Source organism: Cuculus canorus, chromosome 19, assembly GCF_017976375.1.
Source record: "Cuculus canorus isolate bCucCan1 chromosome 19, bCucCan1.pri, whole genome shotgun sequence".
Classification (NCBI taxonomy): domain Eukaryota; kingdom Metazoa; phylum Chordata; class Aves; order Cuculiformes; family Cuculidae; genus Cuculus; species Cuculus canorus.
The window spans coordinates 11,234,491-11,252,453 of record NC_071419.1 but is presented as its reverse complement, the minus strand read 5'-3'; the positions used below and the strand labels follow the sequence as shown (position 1 = coordinate 11,252,453).

At 52.4% G+C, this 17,963-nt stretch overlaps 1 protein-coding gene across 3 annotated transcripts in view; it reads right to left on the bottom strand.

Annotated features, from left to right (window-relative positions):
* The window catches only part of RGS3 (regulator of G protein signaling 3), a 73,532-nt gene that overhangs the window by 18,650 nt on the left and 36,919 nt on the right, over positions 1-17,963 (bottom strand). For all 3 annotated transcript variants that reach the window (XM_054083770.1, XM_054083771.1, XM_009560708.2), the window contains one exon: positions 8,144-8,266. In XM_054083770.1, the coding sequence (XP_053939745.1) occupies positions 8,144-8,266 (123 nt within the window). The remainder of the gene's footprint in view (positions 1-8,143; positions 8,267-17,963) is intronic.

Here is a 17,963-nt window from a genome sequence, read left to right as displayed (position 1 = left end):
CTTGGCCCCTCTCAGCTGGGAATGAAACCACTCACGACCCAAATCCACACCCACCCACCGCGCTGTGTCCATCGTTTTGGCAGCACAGCTCCAGTTTTGCCAAGCCAGGCTCCAGCCTGCAGCCTCCTCAGCTTGGGTAGCCCAGCTCTGCACGGTGAGCACAGTGGGACCTGGTGCTGGAGGCTATCGAGATGACATCTCGGTCATAAATATCCCTAGCAGTATAAAAGAAAAAGATCGGGAAAGGGGAAGGAAGGGGTGGATCCCATCATTGGCACTCAGCCCACAACCCTCAGCATCCTTCCCGGCTGGGGGAAACAAGGTGCTGTGTGCAGGGGCAGAGCATCGTGCCCTGTGCAGGATGAGGGAGGTGACAGCCAGAGCCTGAGCTGATGCATTCAGCTGCTGCAGAGCCATTGTGAAGGATTCATCCCAACATCACTTACAACAGGAGCACAAGGTCAGAACTGGAAGCCATTGTCGCTGCCAGCACAGATCATGGTACAAAAACAACTACGGAGAGAAAAGGACCTGGCAGAGCAGCTCTGCCTGCAATTGGCACCAACAGGGCCACGCCCAGAGCAACCACAGAACAGAGGAATCCCAAATGGAACCAAAACCAACAGCTTTGGTGGCTCCAAAGGCAAATGCAACCCTCCTGCAATCATGCCATCAAGCCTTGCCCTACCACTCCATCAGAAAGATGCTTGTCACAGAGCAGGATGCCAAGCCAGGGGACCCCGACAGGGCAGGACGAAGATGTTTCTCCCAATCCCTTGCCACTCTGAGCACTATCACCCAGAGCCCCCCCAGCATTTTGTATACATTCTTTGGCTTTGCAAAGACATGAGGCTTTGTGTAACTTTTGCAAGGAAGTACTTGATCTTGGCTTCAGTCTGCCCCACCATACGCTCACAGCCTCCACCACACTAGAAGGGAAGAGCATCAGTAGCTACCACGAACAGGAGCTGTTTGAAGCTCAGGAGAGGAGCGCTCCAGCCAAGCAGCAGTGCCAGCCCTGCTTGGCCTCACCAGCATCCTCCCTTCGCAGGCAGCACTGCATCAGAGCACTTCCAGCACCTTCATTAAATCACAGCAGCGCTGGTTTAAACCACTTAGTCTGCGCCTTTGACCACTCTGAGCAAATGATCTCAACAGCGCTCATCCCCCCTGGGCTGCTGGCGCCACTCCTGTCAGCACGCTTGCTTTTCCCAGCTCTTCTAAAGATTTGCCAGAAACAGAGCTCCCAGGGCTTAAAAATGCCTCTGGCCATGCTCAAAGTGCCAGCGGCTGCTCAGGTCCCCACTACCCCACCCTGCCCTCCTTCTCCGGGTGGGATGCTGGTGCCACTGGATGTGGCCAGGAGGACATCTCACAGTGCCAGAGAGACAGGAGCCCGTGTTTGCCAGAGGGGAGAGGTCTGCTTTCCTAATGGCTTCAGAGTCCAGCTAAGCAAAAGGACAAATAAAGCTCTCAGTTGGCCCATCTGCTCGGTCAACCCTCGCTGCTCGCTCCTGGCACACGTGAGCCTTGGGAGCCCGTAAGGCAGCAGCACCGGGGCCGAGCGAGCAGCAGTCCTGGGCTGGCAGGCTCAGGCACCTCCACGCCACCTGGGCACCAAGAGCTGGCAGGGCTGGAAACCAAGTTTAATAGAGCCAGGGCTTGGGGCCAGGGGAGATGCTAAAAAGCCCAGTATCGTAACCCAGTGTCCCATCCAGTCCCACAGAAGCTGCCAGGTAAATCTTAGCCTCCCCAGGCTTTGTGCTGTGCCCCTACACTTAGGGCTGGAAGCCAGCTGGAGTGCAAGAAGGGAATGATGGGGTGAAAGATTAGCCCTCAGCACCCATCCAGGCTCACCTGCATCGCAGGGAATGAACAGTGAGGCTACTGCATAAAAGCATCCTTCAGTTTATAGAAGGACATTTGAGACATGCTTCGAAGCTTCACAGGAAGATGTAAAATCCCCCCTCACAGCCTTCAATGCCTTGGTTACATATGGGGCTTGTTCTTATGAAAGAGGGCTACAAATCCAGCAAGGACATGGCTCAGAATGGATCAGTCTGGGATAGATCAAACTGCATCTGCTTCTTTTATGGCTGCAGACTGCTTCACACCTACTGATGTATCTTCAGCTTCTCTCTCAGCTGAATTAAAGTCACCACACTGTCTTTCTCTTGGCCCACCAGGTGCCGAAGGGGACATCCATGTGTCACTATGCACTGAGGTCACGAACATGGATTCAAGGGTCCCATTTGCTCTGATGGCACAGGGACTTCTCACAGGGACAGTTTAGATATTTAAGAGGACAGAGCTGAACTGGAGCCTGAAACACAGGGAGGCAGCGTCTCCAGAGCCACAGCCCCCCAAGTCCCGCAGCAGCCTTTGGCTGTCCACAGTAACGAGTTTTTCCAGCCCAGGCTGTGCTCACTGGCATGGAACAAAACACTTATTTGCTTTACTTTTGTAACCTGGTTGGTAAGTGCTGCTGGGCTGATGCTTTAACCCTTATTGGGGCAGAATAAACCTCCATGTGAGCACCCTGACAGCACAAGCGAGGTGCTGGGAGTGTGTGTGGCCAGGGTCAGGCTGGCTCGCTGGGTGTTGTTGAGATGTGCTCAGCCCTGCCCAACCTCTCATGCTGGCATCACAGAAGAAAAGCAGGTTCTGAGGAGGCTCCAGGTTTACAGAACCCTTGGCCCTGGAAAGACCAAAATGGAAAGGCCGTTGGGCCAAAAACAAAGCAAGAAGGTGCAAGTTCCTCCCCTCCTTCCCATCAAACAGCCAGTTGTACTCTGGACACACAGGGCAAAGCACTCCATGAACGCAGGATGAGAGAGGAAGACATTCACCCCACTTGTTCCCAACCCAAGTGCTTATCACAGCCACCCCAATGCCAGTGGTGCCTTGGCTGTTTCAGCTCAAGGATGCACGTAGCCATCATCCAAGACCCCAGGTAAGGTGTAAGGGTGTTGCTGAAGGCATTGAGGTGTTGGGGAACAGGGACTGCAGAGGAACATGGATGCCCACCAGGGTGCTTGGGGCAAGGAAGAGGCGGCAGGTCATGGGACACAAGAGGGGTCACCCATGCTGACCCTTCCCCAGGCTGCAGGCGCTGGAGCCAGCACACGGGGAGCGCTTCCACCCCTCTGCCTGCAGCTCCGGCGCAGCAGCCCTCCCCGCACCAGCGCTCCAGCCCTGGTTTCCATCATCCCTCGATTACACGCTGTTTGCTCTTGTTGACAGAACATTTACTTGCACTTGTCAAGCAGGCTTTAAATAGTGAGAGAAACAGCCCTGCCCTTCCTGACCAGAGGAACGGCCAGGAAGGGCCACGACGCAGGATCGGTCCACGCCTGCTCGCACGGTCAGCAGCCATAGCAGAGAGACTGGTGGTCAGGCTCTGAAAAGTGCTGAGGATCCTCTACCTCCCCTGGGAAACAAGAGGAGTCCCCATCCCTGGAGTCCTGCTCAAAGTCCACACCACAAAGTGTCCATAGTCATTTAGCTTAAGGATAATCTACATCTTTCAGATACAGCCAGCCATCATCTCCGAGGTAATCTCAGGTCACGCAGTCAGAAGGAAGAGTAATCAGCCGTTCTGAGTGTGGAAGACACAAAGAAACAAGCAGTGAGGATCAGAAGATCGTAGCAGGTTTGTTATAAGCAGGGTGATGTGTCACTAAACTTTTCCCAGCAGCCACGCTTGTGTGGACTTGGGTTACACCGACCCCATGCAGTGCTCCAGGCTTGAGGAAGAGCAGCTGGAAAGCTGCCCAGTGGAAAAGAACCTGAGGGTGTCGGGCAACAGCAGCTGAACATGAGCCAGCAGCGGCCCAGGTGGCCAAAAAGGCCAACAGCATCCTGGCTTGGATCAGCCATGGGGTGGCCAGCAGGAGCAGGGAAGGGAAAGTCCCCCTGCACCCAGCACTGGTGAGGCTGCACCTCAAATCCTGAGTTCAACTTCGTGCCGCTCACTCCAAGGAAGACTTTGAGGGGCTGGAGAGCATCTGGAGAAGGGAAGACAGCTGGGGAAGGATCTGAAGCCCAGGGGTTCTGAGAGTGGCCAAGGGACTGGGGCTCTTTAGCCTGGAGAAGAGGAGGCTGAGGGGAGAACTCATTGCTCTATGCAGCTCCTGGAAAGGAGGTTGTGGAATGGTGGGTGCTGGGCTCTGCTCCCAAGTAACAAGACAACAGGAAATGGCCTCAAGTTGTGCCAGGAGAAATTTAGATATTGCATATTAGGAAAAATTTCTTTATTGACAGAGCGATGAAGCCCTGGCAGAGGCTGCCCAGGGCAGTGGTGGAGTCTCCATCCCTGGGGGGGTTCAAAAAGCACGTGGCCATGGCACTTTGGGACATGGTTTAGCAGGCAGAGTGGGGTTGGGCTGATCGTTGGAGTGGATGAGCTTAGAGGGCTTTTCCAACCTTAATGATTCTATGATTCTATGAAACCAGCTGGAGAAGCTCCAGCCCCAGCACCTCACCCTCGCCCCTGCTCTGCAGTTTGCCATCTCTTCAACAGTGTTAATGCAATTCATCATGGGGCCAGGCTGGAAACAGGACCAGTGCAGCGATTCAGGGTTAAAAAGAGCATTGTGCTCTGTGCAGATGGTCATTATTCAGCCCAAGGAGGCAGCCTCACTAACTCGATTAATTCATAAAGCTGCTTTCACTATAATCACATTGCCGCCGCTGTTTCCTCACCAGCCAAACTCCAGGCTCCACGCCTCCTCATTTGGGGACATTTCTCACCACGTTGGGTCACCCTAGTGATGTGTTTGCACATCCTCACTTAGCACAGCCAAGAAGCAGTGAGCAGCCTGCCAGGGCAGATCCAGACCCAGGGGTGAGAGTGGGGAAAGCTTTGTAGGTGAAGAAAACACCTACAACAAATGCAGCATACGGCAGCTGGCAGGATGGGTTCATCTCTTGGTGAAGTTCAGCCATGTCTTATAGTGGCAGCAGAGAAGCCACCAAAGTCCCACTTCTACCAATGTCTCCTGGGCCTCAGGGCTGGAGAACTGGACCACATTGACAGCCATGGTTGCCTTCAGAGCTCCTTCTGCACTGACTCTGGCAGGAAAAGCCCACTGGGAGCATGATTGGACCATCACAGCTGTGTCCCACAAGGTTTTCTCTTCTTCTGCCTCCAGAAGCAGATGCTCCACGCATCGTATGTTTTAGTCTCCCAGAAACGCACAGCTGTGCTCTTAAACCAGCTGCTCTGAAAACAGCAGCAATGCCAACACACAGACCGTGTAGGGTGCATCCACCAGGCTTGGCACCGTCCTCCCAGGAGACATTCCTGGAGGTGGTGACAGCCCTGCAGAACCATATCCCTGAGCGAGAAGGACCTTCTTACCCTTACTGCTTCCCTACCCAGAGGACCTTGAAAAACAAAAAGTGCCATCCCAAAGCCCAAAAATTGTCTGATTTCCCACATTTCCAAGAAATTGCACCATGCAGCTTTCCTCCACCAGTTTGGCCTCTCCAGCCTCTCGTCTCCAGATGTACCCGTTCTGCTGGGGATCTTCTGCCCCATTGCAACTGTTTGTTCTGAGCAGGACTCGGGGACAGCATTAACACGTTGAAAGCAGAATCGTTCTCAGTTCTCCTGCTGGTGCAGCAGCCACAGACGCTGCTGAGGAGCTGCTCTCTGCTCCGACAGAGTCCCTTTCTCCAGCTCCAGTGCATAGCTGGCACACGGCACATCTCTGCCTGGCACCAAAGCTGCACCCTTTGCTCCCGTAAGCCAGGCTTGAGCTGCAGCGAGATGAGCTGCCTCTTGACAAGTTGGAGCAATTTGGAAGGCTTTGCAAATCAGATTCCTGTTTGGAGCAGAAATCAGCATGCAGAGGCTCATATTTCCAGCTTATTTTGTCTGTCCGCAAAGCACAGACGCTGTTCTCTCTCTTTAAACAGCCCTAGTATCAAATGACTTGTAAGCAACAAGCAGAGCTAATGGATCACTTCTCCCTAGCAAAAATCAACTGATTTTCCCAGCTCCTGCTGCACTGGCATCCCCAGGGATGTCTGCCCATCAAACCAGCTGCAGTGCAGACTGGTCTCAGAGGTCCCAGCAGCCACTGGCCCGTGTCAGGCTCCTGCCCACAGCCTGGCCCCATGGGCAGTTGCCCACCCTGCTCTGAGCCTGTGTGCTCATCGAGCATCCTCGTGTGTCCATTGGGAGCTGCAGCCTCATGCAGGACTGCTCCTCCTTCCCCACGATGCTGCTGCTTGTACTTCAGGATCAGGTTTGCTATAAAATTGTAGTTTATACCTTGCCGAGATGAGAAATGGTGCTATGAGCTCACTTAAACGCTTTGTTTGTCCCCATGCTCCTTTCCTCCCTTCCTGGTCCCCACATCCCACCAGTGGGATTTCCATCAGCTTTGGCAAGCTGAGACAAATCTCTTTGTCACAACCTTTGAGGGACAACACTGGCTCTCCACTGCATCTAAGGAGGTCCCTCTTGACTAGGGAGGCACAGAGAAGCCTTGGAAAGGTTTATGTTGTCTTCTGTTGTATTTCTTCACCTGCACAGTAGCCAGGCCCCTTCCGTAGCACAGGGAGCAGACACTCCTCGGGGCTTCGCTCGGTGTCACAGTGTTTGTAGGTCTAGTAGAGAGCCAAACTCAGAGGATAATCCCACACACTGCTATGAAAACAGTCTGGGGTTAGAACTGGATGGGCTTTGAGGTCCCTTCCAACCCAAACTGTTCTGTGATTCTATGATCCCCCAGCCCATGGCTGGATTGCAGCCAGCTGAGAGCATGTCAAACCCCCTGCAGCCCCATCGCACACACCCCATGCCCAGCAGCCCGGACCCTCTGTGCAGGTACAGCACCGTGCCAACAAGACATATCACAGGTAAACAAGAGACATGGTAGAGTCTTGTCACCTGATGGAATTGGCTGCCCTGGGCTATTTGCATTTCTAGAGGCTTGGATGTTAACTAGGTTCTCAGGCTTTTCATGTTGTTGCTATTTTAGTATGTCTAAAACGTGCAGAAAAAGGAATCCGGAGGCTCTGTCTCCTGCAGAGATGTTTGCGCTGACCCAGTTAGAGAGGCTGCAGAGCAAAAGCCACGTCGTTCCGCCTCCGGATCCGGCCGGCAGCGCAGCCGCCTGCTCCTGCTTTTGCCCAAATATATGGTAAGAGTGAGTCACCAGCCAAACGAGATCATGCACCAGGGCTGTATCCACACATCACTGTGGGGCAGGAGCTGCTCCACCACTGCACACCAGCCGAGGGGAGGTATCCTGGTGGATTTTTCCCCTGAGACCTCCCATCTGCCTCACTTAAAGCTCTTTAAACACTCAGCACAGTGTGTTTCATTTCTCCCAGAGCAGTGGGTCAGCCACCAATGGTCCAAACCCAACTCCCAAGGCACGAGATGACTCCAGCAGAGATTGCCACCATCCCAGACAAGTCCTTGCTGGCAGCCACAGCCCCTCACCAGGCAGACGGCTGATATTAACTACATCCATGCATCCACGTTAACTACACCCCCACAGTGATCAAACCCACTCCACACACACATTTCTCTTGCCAGCGCTGCAGAGATAAAGCTCTTGAGCCCGGCTGAAGCTCCTTAGTGTGGGAAAAGAGGTGGTGCTGCCTTGCTAGGTTTGAAAAAGAGCACTTGTCAAATGACCTTTTTGGATTTGAGGCCACCTGTAGGGTCCAGATCAAACGCTTGTGCCTGAGTGCACACAAGGGGCACATCTCCACATCACTGCTCCCATGACATCAGCCTTTTAATCAGGACCCAGAGATCACTGCCTGAACCTCTCCCTCTGCATTCAGCCCTGCCTTAGAGCCAAGCTCTCACGGATGGCCGTACGCTGGGCTTTGTGGTCTCAGTTGTCCAAATAGAGATGCTGAGAGGCACCAGGAGGTTGTTTGCCGGAGGCTGCCTCGGTGCAAGGCAGCAGATGCAAATACAATAACTGCCTCCTGGAGCAGGGCAGGAAGCTGCAAGCACACCAGTGCCACAATACAAACTCACTCCTCGCCTGCTAAAAAAGCAGCTTCCAAGGCAGCTCACCTGGCAGAGCATCACTGGAGCAAAGACCCTGTCACAGGCAGAGACCCGTGATGCTCCAAGCAGGGTTTTCGGGCTCCCGCATGGGTCACTTACCTTGTTCTCTGTAGGAGCCAATGCCGGATGTTGCTGCTTGGTGATGTTCTCAGCCAGACACCAGCAGATCCTCTTCTTCTGCTCCTGGGAGTAAGCCTCCAAACTTAATAAGCACTCCGACTTCTGACGTAAAGGAAACACAGGCAGAGAGAAGGTCATTAGCTGCGTGTCGCAGGCCCCAGCTTTGTTTGCAAACTACTTGCTTCCAACACACTGTGTCAGATGAATGTGAGTATAACGGGAAAGCTCGCGCCAGTGTCCTGCGCTCTAGGCACGAGAAAGTAAAATAGATGGGAAATCAGCTTCCTAGTGAAATCCAGACAGGGAATGAAAGGCTGCAGAGCAGCAGACTTTTGCTTTAATAAGCAGGAGCGGAGTGGTGAGGCACAGGCAGAGCATCAGTGGTTCTGCACCTTGCGCCACCATGGTGAAAACCTGTCTACTAAGATGATTTTGAGGGTGGAAATTGCTCTTTGCTGCATGCAAACGTTAATGAGGTGCTGTAGCACGATCTGAGGAAAAGAAGTGCCTTTGGGCTGGGTGGAACTGGGAGGAAGGCAGATCTCCAGAGAAGCTCCAGACCAGCCTTGTCTGTTCTGCTCCTTCCTCAGAGCAAGCATCAAGAGTTGTTTGGAGAATGCTGCCCCAGCTCTGCTCACATACTGGCTGTGAGGGACGGAGAGTAACGATAGGAATTCATCTCAGCTGAGCCCATCTCCCCTCACGCCCTGGCCCTTCCCAGCATACACTCTTTGTGATCATAGAATCACAGAATGGGTTGGGTTGGAAGGGACTTCAAAGTCCATCCAGTTGAGCCTCCTGCCATGGGACACCTCCCACTGGATCCAGTTGCTCCAAGCCCCATCCAACCTGGCCTTCAACACCTCCAGGGATGGGGCAGCCACCACTGCTCTGGGCAACCTGGGCCAGGGCCTCCCCACCCTCACAGTAAGACATTTCTTCCAAAAAATCTCATCTCAATCTCCCCTCTTTCAGCTGAAAACTATTCCTTCTTGTCCTGTCCCTGCACTCCCTGATCAAGAGCCCCTTGCCAGCTCTCCTGGAGCCCCTTTCAGCACTGGAAGCTGCTCTTCTCCAGGCTCTCCTTCTCTTTCCAGCCCTAACAACCACAACTCTCTCAGCCTGTCCTGCTCCTCTTTGAAATGTTTTCTTTGGGCCAAATCCCGTTCATTTAATAACTCTTGCCCTTCTCTTGGCAAGTGTCTCACAGCCCTTCAGCCACTCATCACTTGTGCTAAAAATCAGGATGAGTAACATCTGCTGCCCACTGGGATTTTGCAGGTCTCACTTTCAAAAGGGTGCAGAAATGCCAACAGCTGGAGCATCTCCTTCCGTGGCCAGATATGAAAAGGAAAAATAAAAAGCAGAACTTTAGGACAGAAGTGCAAAGAAAGAAAAAAGATCCTTCCACTAAAGGGCATGCAAAAGGCCTTCATTTCCCCCTAGGATTTCCTTCCAGAAGGGCAGGTCTCTGCTAGCCTGTTTTTCCCAGAAAGGTCAGTGAGAACTAAGGAACTCACAGCTTTGTGACTCCAGAGACACAACCCAAAGGGGAAATGCTTTTTAGTCACACCATTTAAACCACTGTTTTCATTGGACACTAATTCATTCACATTTAATCCAAGATCCCTAATAATGCGGGAAATAAACCAACCACTCACGTCACCTCTAGAAAAAGAGATCTCTAATTCAGTCCTTGGCCCCTCCAAGAAGACTTCTAGGAAAAAGATTTGATCTTTCTTATGTCTGGACATCACCACATGCATTCCTACAGCAGAAAAAGGCTTAAACATTGGAAATGCATACTCAGGCTTACTGAGCATCATCAAAACGGAAGAGAGGTTTGTGATTCAGAGTCACAAGGTGGTGGGGCTCCCCTTGCCCCCCATATTCTGAGTTGTAGTGATGCTCTCAGCATCCCCACGAGCATCACAGTGCTTCCCATCCCAGATATCTCAGCTTCTCCCAGTCCCATCCCAGCAGATCACCAGGCTGTACCACAGGGATATCAATTCAGCCCTAGAAAGGCACCTAATCATTCCGACTTTCAGAGGAGTGGACAGATACCAATGTGCTGTGCCAGAAATCCAGGCTGGCATTCCCCCACTCTGCATTTGGGGCCAGAAGTGAACAACAGCAAGGACTCAGCGAAGCTTAAAAGGCATCAGCACACCTGCGAGGAGCCCAGTGCCCACAGCAAAGCTTTAACTACCGCACATCTCCATCCCTACCGAGCTTCTGCAATTCCCTTGGCATGAGGCCTAAAGTAATTCCAAGGGCATCTCACAGGCATCTCATATCCCCTTGCTCGTAACGGATGCACAGCTCACCTACCCTTGCTCTGCGGCCCCTTACCAATTCAATTAGAGTCCTCATCTCTTTGATTGAATTTAGCATAAAGCGATGCTCAGCCTGCACTTGCTGCTGAGAGCAAAGCGCCCCTCTCTCCCTCCTGGATCAGCCTCAGTGAGCTGGTGAGACTCCCCAGCCCCAGCAGCCTGCGAATATTAGAGCCAGGAGAGAAGATCATCCTCTGGTCCAAAAGTCAGAGGAGAAATTCAGTTGCCCTGGTGTGTCTCCTGAGTATTATTATCCTTCCAGTAACTGAAAGGGGCTCCAGGAAAGCTGGGAAGGGACATTTTACAAGGGTCTGGAGGGATAGGACGAGGGGAAATGGCTTTAAATTGGAGGGGGGAAGATTTAGATTAGACGTTAGGAAGAAATTCTTCATGTTGAGGATGGTGAGACCCCTGCCCAGGTTGCCCAGAGAAGTGGTGGCTGCCCCATCCATGGAGGTGTTCCAGGCCAGGTTGGATGGGTCTTGGAGCCCCTGATCCAGTGGGAGGTGTCCCTGCCCATGGCAGGGGGTGGAACTGGATGGGCTTTGAGGTCCCTTCCAACCTAAACCATTCCATGATTCTATGATTTCAGGCAAGGCTGAGGACAGACCTGAAGAGCCAAAATTGCATTTATCTAATCTATAGATACTTTACTATCATTTCTGTGCTACAGCACCAAGATCTCAGCACTTTATTCCTTCTCAGTGCTTTTTAACCTCTCCAATGCACATTTCACACGGGAAGAGCTCTGCTTTTCCCTCTCCCATCAACCTGCTCCCCCAAACAATGTGCAACTGTGTTAGCCAACCCACAGGGGATGAACACCTCCAGTTGCCTCTAAAGCACAGGTTCCTACTTGCAAAGTCCTTTGGGATGCAGCCACAGAGGGCAGACACACGAAGGATTGACGCAGATTGAATCATAGAATCATTAAGGTTAGAAAAGACCTCTAAGATCATCCAATTCAACCATCAAAGATGGGATAAAGCCCTACACATGACCCTGCAGTGCAGCCCCTGCTCAGCACTTCCATGCACCAGGAAGGCTGTGGAGCAGGGAGGTCGGCAAATACCAGGGCTGTGCCGTGCCCTGTGCACGCTGCCTCGCTCAGGGCTCGCTCTGGGAACCGACCTCCCTGCTATTGTTTTCATTCAGGGAGGCTGCCGCTTCGCCTGCCAATATTTACAGAGAGAAAACAGGGTTTAATCTCACAGTGCTGGGAAAGGAGGATGCAGATGGCGTGAAGGGGGCGTTTGCGACCAGATAAAGCGAGCGACTGAAGTAGCTGCCAGTTGCTTTCTGACTACCTTCAACCCCAGTGGTTTGAAAAACATGTTATTGCAGGTGTTGCGTGCCGGCCGGCACGGGAGCCTCCGGTAAACACATGGCTCCAGGGCAGTGCTGGACCCCACACCAGCGCGAGACCCCACACCAGTGCTGCCCACGAGAGAGCAGGAGGAAAACATCAGGCATAGTCTGGGAAGACGGAGACTAACCAGCACAAGCCCTGTTAAAGCAGGAAAACGTCTGGTTTTCTCCATGGGAAAAATCTCAGCCCCACGGATGCTCCCCCAGGCTGAGCTCCAGCCCTACTGTGCCCAGGAGCATGGGGAGATGACAGACGAAGGGTCTGGCCAGGCAAAGCTCCTGGTTACCACTGCAGACACCGACCAAAGTGGTGCTGTTGACTCTGCAGCCCATAGATCAGCTGAGGACCTTCTGGAGGATGGTTCCACCTCACAGGAAGGGCCCCTTGACCCTACACACCAACACCCCATGCTGCAAGACTCGCCCCTCTGTGCAGGACCCAGCGCAACAGCTCATGGTACACGAAGGTGGCTTTGCAGGTCTCTGCAAAGCAAAGAGATAATAATAATAAAAAGTCAGATTCAGCCTGACACCTCAAAGCTTTGAACTCCATGACCAGATCAGACCAGCAGTTGTTCTCATCCCACTGCCACCTCCCCATCCCAGCAGACGGTCAGGTCCTTGGGTGGATGTTCCCCAGCCCAGATCACATTTCTGCTCCTTCCCCCAGACTCCTCTGCAGGGTTCACGGCAAAGTGGTTCAGGGACAGGTCTCACAGCCCAGCTCAGCTCTGCCCAGCCCCTGGCCTCGAACGTTCAGAGCGTTGGTCCATAGCCAAACCCAGCAGAGATCCCAGAGGGGAAGTACCTCGGAAACGGGCTCCAGACTACAATAGCTTTTAAATCGTAGAGCAAACCTTCCATCAGTGAAACAGCAAGCCCTGGGAATATCCTGTGCACAAAACACAGGCAATGCTGGCCGGTTATTTCATGACCCATGGAGCTAGGTCTGATGAGAAAGTTCAGTCTGCTGCCATGCTAAGCTGTGCTGGGGGAGACCACATCTCTTCCTGCAGTTTTTGGACTGCTGGGCACACTGGTGGTGCTCAAAAAACAAACACCGGCAGCAACAGCAGGGGCCCTGTTTAAAGCTAGTGTGACCAAAAGGTGACAGGATCTCACGGGTGCTTGAGCAGATGATGTGCATGGAGCTGCTGTTTGTAGGGCACAGAAACCTCTGCAGAGAAGGGTAGCTTGTTGCTGCGTGGTTGTTTGGAGGCCAGAAATGCTTTGCAGATGAAGGATAGATGTGTCCATCCTTCCTGTGACACCAAGGGCTGACTTTTAGCAAATGGGTTTTTCATTGACCTACAGACACTCATGGATAAGAGGCACCAACGTAGCCAAGTGGATCTGCTACTTCATGGTCCAGTCCAGCCCACCCCAGGCCAATCAGATCTTGTTGCATTGAGACACTGCTGCTAAGGAGTGAGAAGATGGAGGAGCGATGCCACAGGATCACTATATCATGGCACAGCTTGGAAGATTTTAAGCCTCTATGAGGAAATGCCAGCCTGAAGAACCTTTTCCACCCACTTTGGAGCAGCACACAAGGACACAAGGCTTGGTCTGTTTTCACAGGCCAGCAGGTTGTCCTTACATAGCTCATCAGATACCAGCCTTCAGAGGAAACCTCAGCCCTGAGAACACCAGCCAGGCATGGAGCTCCCACGCAAACAGCACTATGGCAAACAGAGAGCAGGTCCACCACTTTCCCATTCTGCAAACACCCTTTCCTCTCAGGTGAGAAGGCTCCAAGCTGAGCAGTCCCAGAAACAGTAACACTGAGCTCACCCATCCACTGCAAACGCAGCCCCAGAGCAATCCATCCCTCTTTGCCCAGCACAGCCCCAAAGCGAGCAAGCTCCAGCCTGAGCAGTCAGCCCCAGGGAACAACAGTTGCCCTGCAAATGTACCCACTGGCTCTTTTTATAACGTCTCTAGCACTGTAACTGCATCAGATCAGCTCTTCCACTTTCCAACATCTGGGAAATGTGACCACGGTGGTGGCCAAGAAGGCCAACAGCATCCTGGCTTGCATCAGCCACTGGGTGGCCAGCAGGAGTAAGGAAGGGATCGTCCCCCTGCACTTGGCACTCGTGAAGCTGCACCTCAAATCCTGGGTTCAGTTTTGGGCCCCTCACTCCAAGAAAGACATTGAGGGGCTGGAGCTCGTCTGGAGAAGGGAACGGAGCTGGGGAAGGGGCTGGAGAACAGGGGTTCTGGGAGCGGCTGAGGGACATGGGGCTGTTTAGCCTGGAGAAGAAGAGGCTGAGGGGAGACCTCGTTGCTCTCTACAACTACCTGAAAAAAGACTAGTTAGATGGGTGCTGGGCTCTTCTCCCAAGTAATAAGTGACAGGACGACAGGAAATGGCCTCAAGTTGTGCCAGGGGAGGGTTAGATTGGATATTAGGAAAAACGTCTCTACTGACAGAGTGGTGAATCCCTTGCAGAGGCTGTCCAGGGCAGTGGTGGAGTCTCCATCCATGGAGGGGTTCAAAAACCATGTAGATGTGGCCCTTCAGGACATGGTTTAGTGGCACAGGGGTGTTGGGCTGACAGTGAGACTGGATAAGCTTAGAGGTCTTTTCCAACCTTAATGATTCTATCACTCTAAGAACGCTTTGACACACTAATTCTCCCATGGACCAAGCTAAGACATCTCCAGTGAAGACTCTGGAGTCACACACACTTACACAAGCCTCAATCTTGTCCCTCGCTACAGTTGCCATCCAGTTTAAACAGCATTTGTTCAAAGTGCACCCTTGCCAGCATCCAGGACACAGCTCAAGGATGCAAACAGGAACGGTGTCCACAGGGGACCCTACGGCTGCAGCGCTGTGTTGGCAGAGAGCCAGGGCATGGGGTGGGGGGACAAGACAGGACAATGTCATTTCTGACACTTGTCTAGAGGATCTCCTGTGTAGAGTTAGAATGCACAAAACAAGACCAAGCAAAGATCCGCAGCACTGATTTGCTTGGCTCTCTAAGTGTGCTCATAACAGCAAGTGAAGAAGTTGCTGCTAGAAAGATTTTCTGTGGAGCCGTTTCCCAAAAGAAATGCCAGTGGTTGTAGACGAAAACTTTCAGAGAAACAGAATGAATTGTGCTGGTGCTTTTCAAGTCAAAAACTTCTGGATCCATTTGATTAGAAGTCAATTTGGTCTGAATATGTTGGGTTTGAATCAAAAACTTCTAACAACGCAATAAACCCCTGATCTGCAGTTTCCTATCAGTAGGACATTTCCGGAGCAGGGGAGGGTTTTAATACAGCCCTGGAACACATTCCCATCTCTGGTCTGGCTCCCTGTGAAGCTATCGATTCCCACCACATAGTAAATGTTGTCTTCTGGCAGGTTTTACGCCTGTTATCACTCGAGGTGGATGTGCCCTGTGGGGAACGGCGTGTGGGGAAACGGGGCGAAACTCCGGCACTCCAGATTCTCTTGGATGCAGAAACATAGGTCCACTCACTGAATCAGCCCAAAACTTTCACAGGTGGGGTTGACTCAACTGACTTTAAACTGTTTCATTTGGATTTATGAAATGTATTTTAGAGGGGGTTTGCACACCTCGGTGGCTCTTTCTCACAGACCCCATTGGCAAACAGAGAAATTAGACAAAGTTTCAGGCATCACAGAATCATAGAACGCCAGGTAGGAAGGGACTTCAAAGATCATCTGGTCCAACCTTTTTAGGTGATGTATAGTTTAAATAAGAAAGCCCAGAGCCCTGTCAATGCTGAGCTTTAAAAGAGTTCAGTGCCAAGGAATCTACCACTTCCTTGGGAAGATTATTCCAATGTAGGCATGCACCGCACTCCTCAGATTGAAAGGTATCACTCTCACTTCCAAAATCCTGGCTTGTTTATGTGCTGGGACTATTGCAGCTGCCCCATGACCACCATGAGGAACACAACCAGCATGACTAGACAGCTCAGTGGAGAACCTTCCTCTATTTCTGCATTCTTTCCAACACCAGCCTATAATTAGCCCTTCCCTTCTAGGAGCCCAAGTGCCCCCACCAGGATTGAGGCCACCTGCACTCAGGACCTCCAAGCATTGCAAGAGCCTGTAAAATAAATCTTCCTTCCACTGTAAACTACACCAGGCTACAAAGATTCCTGCTTGCCGTCTGGCTGTCAATAACCATAATGCACAGGGTTTAGATTCCCAGAATGGTTTGAGTTGGAAGAGACCTCAAAGCCCATCCAGTACCACCCCCTGCCATGGGCAGGGACACCTCTCGCTGGATCCGGTTGCTCACAGCCCCATCCAACCTGGCCTTGAACACCTCCAGGGATGGGGCAGCCACCACTGCTCTGGGCAACCTGGGCCAGGGCCTCCCCACCCGCACAGCAAAACATTTCTTCCTAAGATCTCATTTCATTCTCCCCTCTTGCAGCTGAAAACCGTTCCCCCTCATCCTCTCCCTGCACTCCCTGATCAAGGGCCCCTCCCCAGCTTTCTTGGAGCCCCTTTCCATACTGGAAGCTGCTCTAAGGTCTGCCTGAAGCATCCTCTTCTCCAGGCTGAGAAAAACTCCATAGAGTGATTTATTCACATGTGATTAGACAGGATGACTAGCAGGAGCATTTTTATGACACTCCAGTCTCCCTAAAGGCTGGAATTTTCTTTCCTGTTTAAAATAAATCAAGCAACTCACAGACCTCGAAACACACTTTTAGTTTGGATCATGCCAGATCCAAATGCAAAAATGTGACCTTCTGGGTCAGAACATTGCTCACAAACCTTCCGAATGAGAAGAAGCAGGAGATGTACCTCAATGCCTCGGCAAAGAGCTATTCCCACAGCAAACATAACATCAGCCCAGCCCCGCGGGCTCCCTTTCAACTCACAGCAGCGCTAAATACATTAGTGCTCATTGCAAACGATTCGTGGGTAAGAAACAGCAGTAAGAGAGCTTCCACCAGCCTCCCAGACCCCACCATGGCAGAACAATAGATGTGTCTGCCCAGATCACAGGGACGGAAGAGCTTGGATAACGACGACCAAAAAACCCTTCAGACCCTTCACCTCCACTCCAGAGAGGACCAACCAGCAGAGCTGAGCCTGCAAAAGGCTCCCGTAGCCTAAAGTGCTGCTGGCAAGCCCAGGGATGGAGCACGGGCTGCAAAGAGCAGGGCAGGAGCAGATCAGGATGAGGAGAGACCCCTCTGAGTGACACGTCCACACAAGCATCCTCCTCTTACACATCCTTACACAATGCTTTCCAGCTGCCACAAGCAGTCACAGGGACCCAGCCAGTGGGATCCAGCCACCGGGCACTGCTGCACCACAGCGCTGGGACCCCAAGGTGCCAGTGATCCCTGCCCAGGATGCTCTCCCGAGCCTCCCTCCACACTGACTCCAAAGCAGAGCCAGCTCCTTTGTGGGAAGCCATCCTTGCAGAGCGAAACAGTCTCATTCCCACAGCCAGGAATGATGCTGAGCCTTGTGCTACAGCAAAAGGACATCATACAACTGGGAACGTGGCACTCAGTGGACACCGCATCCATCAGGCAACAGGGCTGGCCTGGAGACCCCCCCACCCCACTGCAACACGGGAGTGCCACTTCACCAAGCCCAAATCCCAAGTTTCATCCATCAGCAGCCACGCCGTGAATCCACCCCACCGGAAAAATATCCTGAACACCACAAACTGGTGCTCCCATAGTCCAGCAAGGCATCCAAGCCCCCTGCAATGCCTCCAGGAATGCCCTTGAGGTGACCGTCCCCTCCCTCCCACAGGCTGCCAAGACTTAAAACTTCCTGGTGACACCTCCTCAACCCTGTAATTAAAGATTTGCTCCTGAAAAGTGAATGCAAAGAAGAAAAGAGGCATGACCTGAAAGTGACTCTCTTCTTAGCTTCTCTGCAGGAAGAAGATGCTCAAATGCCCACAGGCTGGTTCCCACAAACAGTATCCCATCGTTTAAGAGCCTGTTGCCATTTGCCTGAGGTTTACCTCCGCCGCAGATGTTTCATCAAGCCATACAACCCTTCACTGCAAAAGCGTGAGGTTTCTGCTCTCATGCTTTGACAACCAGGCCGCGTCCTTGTAGGCTGATCACCTGCTCCACGTGGCTCT